The sequence below is a fragment of the Heptranchias perlo genome, chromosome 24, assembly GCF_035084215.1.
Source record: "Heptranchias perlo isolate sHepPer1 chromosome 24, sHepPer1.hap1, whole genome shotgun sequence".
In the NCBI taxonomy this organism is placed as follows: Eukaryota; Metazoa; Chordata; class Chondrichthyes; order Hexanchiformes; family Hexanchidae; genus Heptranchias; species Heptranchias perlo.
In genome coordinates, this window is record NC_090348.1 from 20,592,276 (window position 1) to 20,605,603 (window position 13,328).

The window sequence follows — 13,328 nt, forward strand, 5'->3', positions numbered from 1 at the left end:
CCACATACATTATTTTCTTTCCATTTAAGTAATAGTCCCTTCCTGGATTTTTTTTTTGCCCCCATGTGATGTACTTTGCACTGCTCTACATTTCATTTCATCTGCCACCTGCCTGCTTAATTCCCCGTATATTCAAATCCTCCTGTAGCTTATCCTGTTGAGCTTCGGAGTGTACCACCTTTATTTGCTTCGTATCATCTGCTAACAACTTCCTGCTCCTTCAAGGAAACCAACTTTAAACTCGAGCTGAATATCCACCTTCCAACCACAGCCAGCTGCTAAAAGAAAAATGCGCTCGTCGGAGGTCGCAAGGTGCGTTCACCCTTTAAGAGAGTGCGAAAACACGGATTGGCGGAGGGATCAGTGTCGGAACGGAATGGGAGGGGCGTGGTGAGAGAGAGAGAGAGAGAGATCGGGAAATCCGGGCGGGAGGCTCCAGCTCCAATCCCAGCTCCGGGCTTTGAATGTGGCAGGCGGCCAGTGGCGCTGCTGTTTACCTGGAGCAGTCTGGCTGTTTATTGTTGTGAATAAACACGCGCTCGGAGCCTGAGTCGAGCGGCGGGGGGACGGGACGGGTCTTTAATATTTAATGTCATTGTTGGTGGAAGCGAGGTCGGGCTGGGGCTCGGCAGGTGTTAATGAAAGTTAGCTGTGATTTGCGTGTCAGAGCCGGGTGAGTGCTGATCTCTCTTTGTTCCTGATCATTATTATTTTTTTAAATTTGTGTGTTTTTTTTTTAAATTAATTTTTTTTCGCGGCCGGTCGAATCGGGCCTTACTCGCACTTTCTGTTTTATGGCGGGTCGGAGAGCTCGAGCCGAGCGGGCGGCAGCAGCCAGGGGGCCGAGTAACAGAAGGGCGGGGATTACCAATCCCAGTCCCCAGCCCCAGGTTCCGGCTCCCAGCGCCGCTGATCCGATTGCAATAAGCCCCCTCTGCTAAAACCCTTGGGCTTGGGCGTGAGCTGAATGTCAGAAACGGTGGAGGCTTTGTCACGGGGAGGCAGCCTTTGGCTTTTTTTGTTATATGTTAACATTAATGCAAACCTTGGGCTGCGTGTGTGTGGTGAGATCCCTTGGTGTGATCGGCCTTGTGTTGCAGACGCCGCTTTTGTTCACTTTCCCTGCTTGTGGACAAGGCCCAATGCGCCCCCTTGACAACAGAAGGCTGGTCGGATATTAGTGTGGCTCCCCGTCCCCGATTTGATGCAAACACATAATTGAAATGCAAGCCCAGAGTACTTTCCGAGGAACAATTTGCATAGAGGATGCAGTACAATTCTTGTCAATTCAATCCCAAAAATAGCTACTATTTTCCTTATGGATTAAATGATGGCGAAATACTGTTGGTTTAATTTTTATTAAATAAAACATGGGCCTCTAGCTTTGGTTGCTGTGATTAAAACAAAAGCATTTAAAGCTGAAAGGTTATCCAGAAACAAGGCAGCGATTATGAATCTACAGGAGTTTAGGGCACGGTTGGAATATTGTATAGTTCTGAACACCTCATTATAGATAGGCTATTACAGCCAAGGAAGGGTACAGTGAAGATTCACTAGAACGAGAGGTTATATTATGAAAAGAGACGTTTTCACATCGCACGAACAAAGGATCTTAAACGGGGGAGGGAATCCATTAGAGGTTTTCAAGATTAGTAAAGGGGTTGAAAGGATAAATAGTGAAAGATTGTTTTTACTGGTTAGCAAATCAGTAACCAGGAGACATAATCTCAGGATTGTCACTAGAAGGGGAAAGTTAGAAGATTTTTTTGTTCATCGTTTATCTTCAGTAACATAATCAATAATTTTCCCTGATTGGTAATTGTACTGCTTGTTGAATTAGCATTTCACATTTGAGAGAATTTTATTTTAAAAGAAAAAAAACTGAATGTCTCAACAGGGATTGTAACTGTTTCATTTGTGTGACAGGGCATCTTCATAACTGGCTTACTTTTGCAATGTTCCTAAGTTATGCATCTTTCACTCTTGTTAACCTGGTGTAACTTGTCAACATTGATCAGATAATTATAATTTCTGTAAAGTAACATTGCTTAGCAATACTGCTAAACAGTTGAGAATTGAATTTTTAAAAAATTCAACAAAACTTAGGACCTGTTTAACCAAACTAAGAAAAAAAGACTTGCATTTATATAGTTCCTTTCATGACCTCAGCCAATTAAGTATTTTTGAAGTGTAGTCACTGTTTTAATGTAGGAAATGCAACAGCCAATTTGTGCACAGCAAGTACCCACAAACAGCAATGAAATAAATGACCAAATTATCTGTTTTAGGTGTTGGTTGAAGGATAATTGTTGGCTAGGACACCGGGAGAATTCCCCAGCCCTTCTTTTGAATAGTGCGGTGGGATCTTTTATGCCCACCTGAGAGGGCCTCAGTTTTAACCTGCACTCCCTCAGTACTGCACAGAAGCGCCAGCCTAGATTATGTGCTATGCAGAAAAACATCATGTAGGTGCCTACTTGATAGATCTGTGTCAGACCTGTCAACCATTGTACATTAGGTAGGCAGCACAAACATGCAACTTGAAACATAGCCACACTTTTGTTTGTTTCTAAAATCTCAAACAAGGCAGTAACGTTAAACGGCAGTAATGGTGTGTTGTACTGTCACTATCACTCCTGCAGTGTCATTGGAGGTTTGTATATGTTATCGTTACTGAAGTGTTGCAAGTTATTTTTCAGTACATTAATAGCAAGAGGTTACAGTACAACCTGAGAGTTACAGTCACTTCAGTGTAATGGCACCATTTTATGTCTCAAGAACCATGTTTCTCAACTCATGAGCTTTTACAATCGTGTTTGGTACTGTACTTTGTTTTAGTACCTGCTGCAAAGTACAGTAATGATACAGAAATAAAATTATTTTGCTTTTCATTATTACTGACTCATCAGAATTAGAATATTTCAGCCCAAAATGTCCTGTGAATTTCCACTGTATTTGGTATATGAGCAAATGAATGGTATCTGGTACTGCGTTCTTTTGGCTTTCGCCCAACATGTGAAGCAAGAATTTCAGCAGAGAGCTGTTCTCTCTCTTTCGTGGTCTGTCTGTATTTTAGGCAGCTAGACTTGAGTGTCTAAGCAGGAAGAATTATTGTGGATTTTGCAGTATGTATTAAATGAGGGTAAAGAAGATGTTGTGCACGGTCTAAGTAGCAGTGGCTTGTTATAGCTGCCTGGCTCTTCTGTTGAGAGTAGTGTACTTTCACTGTGGGCACACTGCATTTCCTCTTCTTGTTAATTTATTTACTGGCATGGCTCCAAATGAATGGAGTTGAAAAGCTCTTACCATTTGAGGTAGAAGTACCTGTAACACCAAGTTTGGAGAATAATGCTAGTGCTAACTTGAATTTGGCAAGTAGAAAGAATATTATAATGTGGATTTTTACACTGCATCCAAAGTAGTATATCTCCCCTACCCCAGCAAGAATTACGTGTTTTTGGTGTTTGTCGCATGACCCAGAGTCTGAGTGCAGGAAAATGTACCTCCAACCGTTGCATTAATATTCTTGGGTGAAGATGAGACTGCTTTCAGCACAGAATCTCCCAGAAAGTTAGTGAGATTGACATCTGCCATGCTTGTAGGTTGAGATAATGAAAGCTGTTGGGAGCGGAAAGGAAACAATAGGAGGTAATTGAAAATTGTTGGCTGTGGTATATGTGGTTTTTTTTCTTAAAAAGAAATACATTGAGTAAACTTTCTGCAAGGGAGATAAGGGAAGTGATGTGAGAAAATAAAATGGAATAAAACTGGTGTCGTAATTTAAAACTAATTAAAAGAAAATTTAAAATATAACTTTTCCCAGTGCCACACATCTTTTGTACTCCGATTCCTGAATTGTCCTTTTGCTTTTTGGGGAGGAAAGGAGAGAGACAAAGAAAGGGACATTTCTTTCTTGCATTCCAGCTGCATACAAGTCCCTCAACAAAGAATTCTTTGTAAAAACTATAAATGACATATGAATGAATTACAACATACTGTGTTTTAATTCTCATTAGCCCCCACTCGACATCACAGAAAATGCATTCCTGTCAATAGATTTCCCTTTCCCTTCCCCATTTTGTGGTAATGCATAATTTTGTTTTCCTCAATTGCAGTTACATAGAAACTACGGCACAGAAACAAGCCATTCGACCCAACTGGTCTATGCCAGTGTTTATATTCCACATGAGCCATGTAAGGGAATTCTTGTTCATTCTTAAATATCGTGATTTTTTTTAAAACATGATAGAGACACTTGTTTCATTGTATACACAGAAGCTATGTCTCTATGTAAGTATATCATTTGTATTTATTTTATCTTGACCTCATTTGCAGGGCATTTGCATTGTCAACTTGTTGCTGGGGGGAAATGGTGGTGTAAATAAGGTGGGTTCAATTTGGCAGTACTGATTCTATTTGTATACAGAAAGACTTGCATTTATATAGTGCATTTCATGTCCTCAGGACATCCCAAAACGCATCCCAGCCAATGAATTACCTTTTGAAGTATGGTCACTATTATGTAGGCAAATACAACAATCAATTTGCATATACCAAGGTCCTGCAATGAGATGACCGACCACTTCATCTATTTTGGTGGTGTTGGTTGACGGAAGGATGTTGGTCAGGGCACTGAGAGAACTCTACATTCCTCTTTGAAAACGCACAATGGGATCTTTTACATCCACCTGAATCTGCAAGTTTAGCAATGTCGCACTCCCTTGTTGCTACAGTGAAGTGCCGGCCTATATTATGTACCAAAGTCCGTAGTGGGGCTTGAGCTCACAACTTCCTGATTTAAAGGCAAGAGTGCTAATACAGAGCTAACCTGACGCTTTACGGATTAATAATCAACCTGGGTTGCTTTAGGAAGCAGCCATGTTTCTTGGACACAGATAGACTGAAATCCTGATGCATACCACAAACAGGCCAACAAAGCAATTTTTGCTGTATCTACCCAATATGGACCTGCATATGTATTGGGGAAAGTAATGCTCTTGGAAAATTGTTGCTGTATGTGACTTCACTGCTTATGTTCAGTTGTTTTGATGTGAATTCACCTGCTGTAGGAACTGTCTTGTAGTACAAATAAGGAGCTGTCTACAACTTCAGGATCTGCAATTGGTATTACAAGTAACTCTGCAATATTACTATTCCAAAAGGATGCCAGATTCACTGAATGGAGTGTCCATTTCGAATATTAAACATTGCAAACTCCAAATTGGTTTGGGTGTTGGCCTTCATTATTCCTAAGTTATTTAGCCAGCACACTTATAAGAGATGCATTGTATTCCCATAGCTCCTCAGCATGTGTCCCCTGTCACTCGTCTTGAAGATCAGATTTCCCTTTTGCCTGAATGTGTATTTTCCATATCTAGGTTTGCTACTTTTATTGTTGCATTGATGCCTGCACCTTTCACCTCTATTTGATATTGACAATGCAACGTGTCATATTGATCTATGTTGTATTTACTTATGGTTCCAGTATTCTATTTTCTGTTACTTGGCTTTGGGCAACAATATAAGATAAAGAAGCTTCCAATGTATTTGTGAATGCTTGAGAAGTGGCCAGCCTATTCCTGATTTTTAAAAAATCCCACAAAAATTTGATCTTAACTGCAGTTACAATACTCTAATATACTCCATGCTTTTGGTTTGTTAGGAGAATCGTACAAATTTGGAATTTCTGAATAATTTGTTATATTAAATTATCGAGTTACAAAAAGCCATGATATTAATTACTATGACTGTTCTATGATCTGGTTAGCATATTAAAAGCTCATCCAATAGTTATATGAGATGACTTATGAACAGATGAAAACCAATGTTTTTGTCAGATGTTAATGCATTGTTTAAATGACACTAACAAGTTTTATTTTTTGAGTCACTTGTTAAAATATCTAAACTTTATCAGGAATTGGGCTAGAAACGTTTTACTGGGGCCAGTAACAGCTTTGAATCTGACCCCGAGCTCAGATTCCGACCCCATATCCTCTCCATTGCAAAGACCGCCTACTTCCACCTCCGTAACATTGTCTGTCTCCACTTCTACCTCAGCTCATCTGCTGCTTAAACCCTCATACATGCCTTTGTTGCCTCTAGACTTGACTATTCCAATGTTGTCCTGGCTGGTCTCTCATCTTGCACCCTCTGTAAACTTGAGCTCATCCAAAACTCTGCTGCCCATATCCTAACTCGCACCAAGTCCCGTTCACCCATCACCCTTATACTCGCTGCTCTACATTTGCTCCCGGTCTGGCAACGCCTCGATTTTTAAAATTCTCATCTTTGTTTTCAAATCCCTCCATTGCTTTGCCCCTCCCTATCTCTGTAATCTCCTCCAGCCCTTCAATCTTCTGAGATCTCTGTGCTCCTCCAATTCTGGTCTCTTGTCCATCCCCGATTTACTTCGCTCCACCATCGGCGGCTGTGCCTTCAGCTGTCTAGGCCCTAAGCTCTGGAATTCCCTCCCTATACTCTCAGCCTCTCTACCTTTCCTCCTTTTAAGACACTCCTTAAAACCCACCTCTTTGACCAAGGTTTTGGTCACCAGTCCTAATATCTCCTTATGTGGCTCGGTGTCAAATTTTGTTTGATAATGCTCCTGTGAAGTGCCTTTGGAGGTTTTACTACGTTAAAAACTCCATATAAATGCAAGTTGTTGGTGATGATCTATGATACTGTTTGTGGGACCTTGCTGTGTGCATATTGGCTGTCGTGTTTCCCTGCATTACAACAGTGACTACACTTCAAAAGGACTTAATCGGCTGCGGAGTGCTTTGGATGTCCTGAGGTCATGTAAGGTGTTATATAAATGCAAGTTCTTTCTTTACATGTACCAACACCATGTCATCTATATGTTTAATTTACCTATGCATGACTAGAATAACATGGTTTGTAACAAAGTACCATATATATCGGTTAGATTAAAAGAGTCGTAAATGCTGGAAATCTGAAAGAAAATTCTGGAAATGCACAGCAGGTCAGTCAAAATCTGAAAGAGCAAAATTGTTTAATGTTTCAGTTGTAAACCTTCATCAGAAACACTGATTTTTCTTTTACTGTCAGATGCTGACTGACTGGCTATGCATTTTCTGTTTTTATCTACACTTGTTTTGTATGAACAGGTTTTCTTTCAGTATGGTGCAGCACCATTCACAACCGGTGAGGAGTATGCAAAGGATCAAAAGAAAGCATATAGAAGAATCTGCACAGTTATTGAAAAACTTGATATTTTATCAGATACACAGGTTGTAATATTGGATGCACTCAATAATTTGAGGGATGCACCACAATTATTTGAATTCACAAAGGTGTAAATCTCCATCCCACCTCTTCCTGGGTCATGTTGGATAACTTCTCTGTTGCCATTACTTTAATCTTGTACATGGGTATAGAACATAGCAAAAATTAAACCGGGAAAGAAGCTCCCAATCCCTGTAAATCACTGTCCCCTCACTCAGCACATCACAAAGCACTCCTTCCTTTTGCTTCAGTTTGCTGCATTGTTAACAGCAATCCCACATCACAGTAGTTCTGCCACTCTCTGCTGCAAATTACCCATGCAGCCAAAATAGAATCCTACTTTAAAAATAACTTTCCTCTTAAAATGTTTTTAAAGTATACTTTTAAAAGGAAAGGTATACCACTGGTGGATACATTATTCATGTGTCTGATTTTGTCACTGGTATATTAATTGAGTCTGCTTGTTGGATATCTTCCCAAATCAGTGGCAGCTTGATATTTATTTTCTGTATCATTAAACAGGATCAAGTTTTTAAGTAATACTTTTCAACTTTATTGGCCTTCATAAGAGATTTGATGCATAATTGGCATTGTCTCAGATTTAGCATAGCAGTATATTTTGGTGAAGGACAGCATAATTCAACTCTCTGGGCTGCTCAGGAATTTCCCCCTGAACATCTAGATTTGTATGTCATGAATATATTTGAGAAAGAGAGAACTTGCATTTATATAGCACCATTCACATCCTCATAGCTCAGTTGGATTTCCCCTGACCAGTTTTCAATTTTTACTGGTAGGAAGTAATTCAGTAGAGCCTTCTACTGATGAATCATGATGACTTAAATGCTGTGATTACTTTTGTTACGTATGAGTTCAAATCCTGCTGAAAGTTGTTTTCATCCAGAACTTTTATTGGGAAGGGAGGGAGACAGGGAATTGATTTACTGCCCAATGATTTAGTTGGGTTTCCATGCTCTTACAAATTAATCTTGATAAATGTCTGGAACATCCTGCAGTTATACTGGCTATAGAGTGTGAACTGCAGCTGGCAATGCCTCTGTTACGTTGTGGTCAGCAAATTCTACACTGCTTGTTAGGAGAGAGCTCCGCACATGCATCATTACATGTATGTGAAGGGCTCTGCTTCTTGTCAGTAAATTTTTAATGTTTTGAGGGCATGTCCGGGAGCATTTGCTTTCTCATAACATTTAATGGACTCTACGCCAAATTTAAAGTGCTCAAAGAGTTCCAGTGGACCTCCTGAATACTTTTAAAATCTAGCTTCATATCATACTGGAGATACACCCCACAGCTGCCAAGTGTAAGCATCGTGAGATTGCCTCCCCTTGAGGGCTTCACACTGATTGGGTTTGTTCCAGAGTCCGATCAGGACTGGACTAGTTATGTTGCTAGTTTTGCGTCGATATACATCTGAAACAACTTATCAATGTGAAAGTGTCAGCCTAACTGTATTTTTGGTCTTACACTCAGGAGTCCATAGTTGGCCTCTCACTGATGATTGGAATTACTGAATGTAGCTCTTTCACAGTGAAATGATATAAACATTCCTCTTCCCCCTCCCCCACCAACAAGCCACATTTTTAGCTCTTCTTCCCCATAATCCTCAAAAGGACTTAATGGTGTAGTTTAATTTCTTCTAAATATACATGTGTACCTTTTCATTAAATACAGTGATTAACTACTAAAATCCCATAGGGGTCAATGACCCAATCATATGCGACTCCTGTACACAGGCTTAGCACTTGAAATCTTTCTGACTCAGCTGAACTTGAGATACAAGCAAAGGACACTAATCCCCAAAGTGCATGATTTCCAATGTGTGCTTTACTGTACCAACAACATCAATGTGGTCATTGTTTTCTCCTTAAGTACCGTGTAACAAAATTTGCCAGCGACTTCACAATGTATGTTTTTAGAGAAAAATAAGTTTAATTGCATCAAAAGTGACTTTTTGAATATAACAAAAATAAAGTTAATTTTAATTTGTGAGAAAAAGAACTGATAGTATGTAATTCTGAATTTTCATGATGAATTTTAATTCTAGAGAGCAATTGGGAATAAATGTAATTTTTTAGATATGAATATTCTATTGTAATTTCATAATGTTGTAACCTAATTTGGCTGGAAAGTTGTTCACTGCAATCATGCATTTGACTTGTGTGTGCCAGTTTCCCATCATGTACTCAAATTGGTTCACGGTTGACTACGATTTAATGGGTGCTCATTGTCCACCAATATCTTGCCTTAGCGGCCATTCTTTGTGTATGAGGGTAACCATGAGTGTTGGTGGGCTATTTGATCAAGGGGGATATCACAGACAAGGCCTTACTTACCCTCACTGAAGTGCATACAGGAGAATTTTCAACTAGGGTCACCAGATGGTAATCAAGAACTGGGCCGTCGCTGATTTATTTTATCCCCATTGCAAGCCACAGGCTACTGCTGTGCTCTTGCTCTTGTTGAGGTTAGCGCTCCTAAGTACAGAAGTTGAACCTGGAATCTTCTTGGCTTATATATCTGTGCCACATCACATTGCTGTATTTATATGTTAAGGGAATAGGAGTGTTTGACTCTTAAATTTTTGTAAACTACTGTTGTAATTCAGGGCTTTTTTTAATGAAGGAGGGGACGAAAAGGGAATGTCACTTATTGTCTTGACCTAATGTCTGGAAAACCTCTGTTGTGTATTTGATTTCTGTAAGAAATACAAACCCATTCAGGTTTGAAGTTCTAATGAGAAAAAGTTTTTATAGTTTTGTTTAGAAAAGCTCACATGTGTTTACATGTGGGCCTGTATAAATTAGAAATGACAAGTACAAGTCGCTATTGTGATAATACTTTACTTGTGCATGTGTACAGACACTTTCACTATGCTCTTCTAAATATACTGCTCTTGGGCTAGTTTGGCTAGTGTCTTTCATTGCAAAATACATGCAAACTTTTTTGATGACTTAATTTACAAAACATTGCTGATTAAAGTTGCCAACTCTGGTTGGGCATATTCCTGGAGGTTTCATCACATAACCTCCTGCATCCAACCACCCTGCCCCCACACTCCCGTCCATGGTTACCTGACACATTCATTCTCGTGGCGCACCGCCTTCCTACACCAAATGGAAAGCAAAATGACTCTTCGTTACCCGATTGGATGATTCTTGACTGTCAGTCAAAAACTTTTTTTTCCCCCATCTCCAGTGTTTTTATAACTAATAAGTGTTCAAAGAAAATGGAGGAAAAAGTATCTTTTAAAAAAAATTCTTCTGTACTTAGGAGAGCTAACCTCAACAAGAGCAGGAGCACAGCAGTGGCCTGGAGCTTGCAATGGGGATAAAATAAATCAGCGACGGCCCAGTTCTTGATTACCATCTGGTGACCCTAATTGAAAATTCTCCTGTATACACTTCACTGAGGATTCTCCCGGGTTGTGCGCAGCAGTGTCCGGGAGATTAATCTTTAATTCCTGGAGAATCCAGGACAATTCGAGAGGGTTGGCAACCGTATTGCTAATCCATTGATCTTATCATTAGTAATCTCTAAGAAAAACATCTTAAACTTGCCCATTTTTAATTTTAATAAAAAGGTTGAAGCAGAGTACCTTTTCTTCACTCAAGTCCTGTTGTTTTGGAGCCAAAGAGTGTGCCTTAGGGGGAGGGGAGCTGGATGGATCTGTAACTGTTTGCACTCTCGCTTTCTATTTTTCTCCCCACCCCCACACTGCTGGATACCATATTGTTCAGGATAGGCAGATAGATCTTTAGTATTTTGCTCAATACTGTACTGTATGAGCATGAAGGATAATTTGGCTCACCATTTGAAGACGTATCACTGCAAAATGTAAGGTCTTAAAAAGAAAATGAAAACACACCCCTAAAGGGTGCAAAATGGAAGAACAATAAAAAGATATTGGGTTAAAATTAAAGAGGATATAGGTGATTCACTTCAAAGATGTGATTTGTGGAAAATACGACATGGCTTTGCATTAATCTGTTTAAACTTTAGTTTTTAATTATTTTAAGAAGGATGACTAACATGCATGGACTCCTAATGTTGCTTTTTTTGGCTCAGTGTCAATTTTTGGGGTATTGCAACTTTAATGTGATGCTTGAGCATTTTTAGGGCAACTTAATTGACGTGTAGATTTTTAAAATAAATCTGCCAGTAACTCAATGTGGGCACAAAATACTGCTGTAAACACAGCACATGTAGTATAAATGTGCTTAAAAATGAAACTTGCACTTTTAAAATTGACAGCTGAACCATATTTGGACCTTGCGCACACACACGCTAATTAATTTTCTCCTATGCAGTGCCGCAACCCAACCCTTCCACCAGCCAACGATGAATATTGGAATGGGTTCATTCAACAATTAGTGATCAAAAACTACTTTACACAAGACACATTTGAGCTGCAAAGCCCCATAAAATCCTAGCAAATATAGAATTTTCAAGAATTAACTTATGCAGCCAATGTATCAAAAATTGCGCATTTTTCTCCTAGCAGTCTTAAAAAGACAAGTCTAAGGGCATTGTGTCTTAATGTGTGGAGCATTCGCAATAAGCTAGATGGTGTTTCTTAGCGCAGATAGATATTAACGGTTATGATATAGTTGCGATTACAGAGACATGGCTGCAGGGTGACCAAGGATGGGAACTGAACATCTGGGGGTATTCAATATTTAGGAAGGACAGGCAAAAAGGGAAGGGAGGTGGAGTAGCGTTGTTAGTAAAGGAGTGCAATAGTGAGGAAGGATATTGGCTCGGAAAATCACGATGTGGAATCTGTATGGGTGGAGCTAAGAAACACCAAGGGGCAGAAAACGTTGGTGGGGGTTGTCTATAGGCCCCCAAACAGTAGTGGAGATATAGGGGAGGGCATTAAACAGGAAATTAGAGACGCATGCTAGAAGGGTACAACCATAATCATGGGTGACTTTAATCTACATATTGATTGGTCAAACCAAATTAGCAATAATACTGAGGGGGAGGAATTCCTGGAGCGTACGTGATGGTTTTCTAGGCCAATACGTTGAGGAACCAACTAGAGAACAGGCGATCCTAGACTGGGTATTGTGCAATGAGAAAGGATTAATTAATAATCTTGTTGTGCGGGGTCCCTTAGGGAAGAGCGACCATAACATGATAGAATTCCTCATTAAGATGGAGAGTTAAGTAGTTGAATCCGAAACTAGGGTCCTGAATCTAAATAAAGGAAATTACGAAAGTATGAGGTGTGAGTTGGCTATGATAGATTGGGGAACTTTACTAAAAGGGATGACGGTGGACAGGCAATGGCTAATATTCAAAGAACGTGTGCAGGAATTACAACAATTATTCATTCCTGTCTGGCGCAAAAATAAAACAGGAAAAGTGGCTCAACCGTGGCTTACAAAAGAAATTAGAGATAGTATTAGATCCAAAGAGGAGACATAAAATTGCCAGAAAAAGCGGCAAGCCTGAGGATTGGGAGCAGTTTAGAATTTAACAAAGGAGGACAAAGAGATTGATTAAGAGGGGAAAAATAGAGAATGAGAGTAAACTAGCAGGGAACTTAAAAACTGACTGTAAAAGCTTCTATAAATATGTCAAGAGAAAAAGATTAGTGAAGATAAATGTAGGTCCCTTACAGTCAGAAATGGGGAAAATTATAATGGGGAACAAAGAAATGGCAGAACAAGTAAACACATACTTTGGTTCTGTCTTCACAAAGGAGGACACAAACAACCTGCTAGAAATGTTAGGGAACCGAGTGTCTAGTGGGAAGGAAGAACTGAAGGAAACCAGTATTGTAAAAAAAATAGTGCTAGGGAAATTAATGGGGCTAAAGGCTGACAAATCCCCAGGGCCTGATAATCAACATCCCAGAGTACTAAAGGAAGTGGCCCTGGAAATAGTGGATGTATTGGTGATCATCTTCCAAAATTCTATAGACTCTGGAACAGTTCCTACAGATTGGAGGGTGGCAAATGTAACCCCACTATTTTAAAAAAGGAGAGAAAAAACAGGAAATTACAGACCAGTTAGCCTAACATCAGTAGTGGGGAAAATGCTAGAGTCTATTATAA

General features: G+C 39.7%; 1 protein-coding gene across 3 annotated transcripts in view; it reads left to right on the forward strand.

Annotated features, from left to right (window-relative positions):
* The first annotated feature begins 468 nt into the window (after nt 1–468).
* Nucleotides 469–13,328, forward strand: part of gramd4a (GRAM domain containing 4a) — a 148,333-nt gene continuing 135,473 nt past the window's right edge. For all 3 annotated transcript variants that reach the window (XM_068004894.1, XM_068004893.1, XM_068004895.1), the window contains exon 1: nt 469–673. Coding sequence is in view for 2 of the 3 variants with exons in the window: in XM_068004893.1 (XP_067860994.1) it covers nt 639–673 (35 nt within the window). In the remaining variant the exon portion in view is untranslated. The remainder of the gene's footprint in view (nt 674–13,328) is intronic.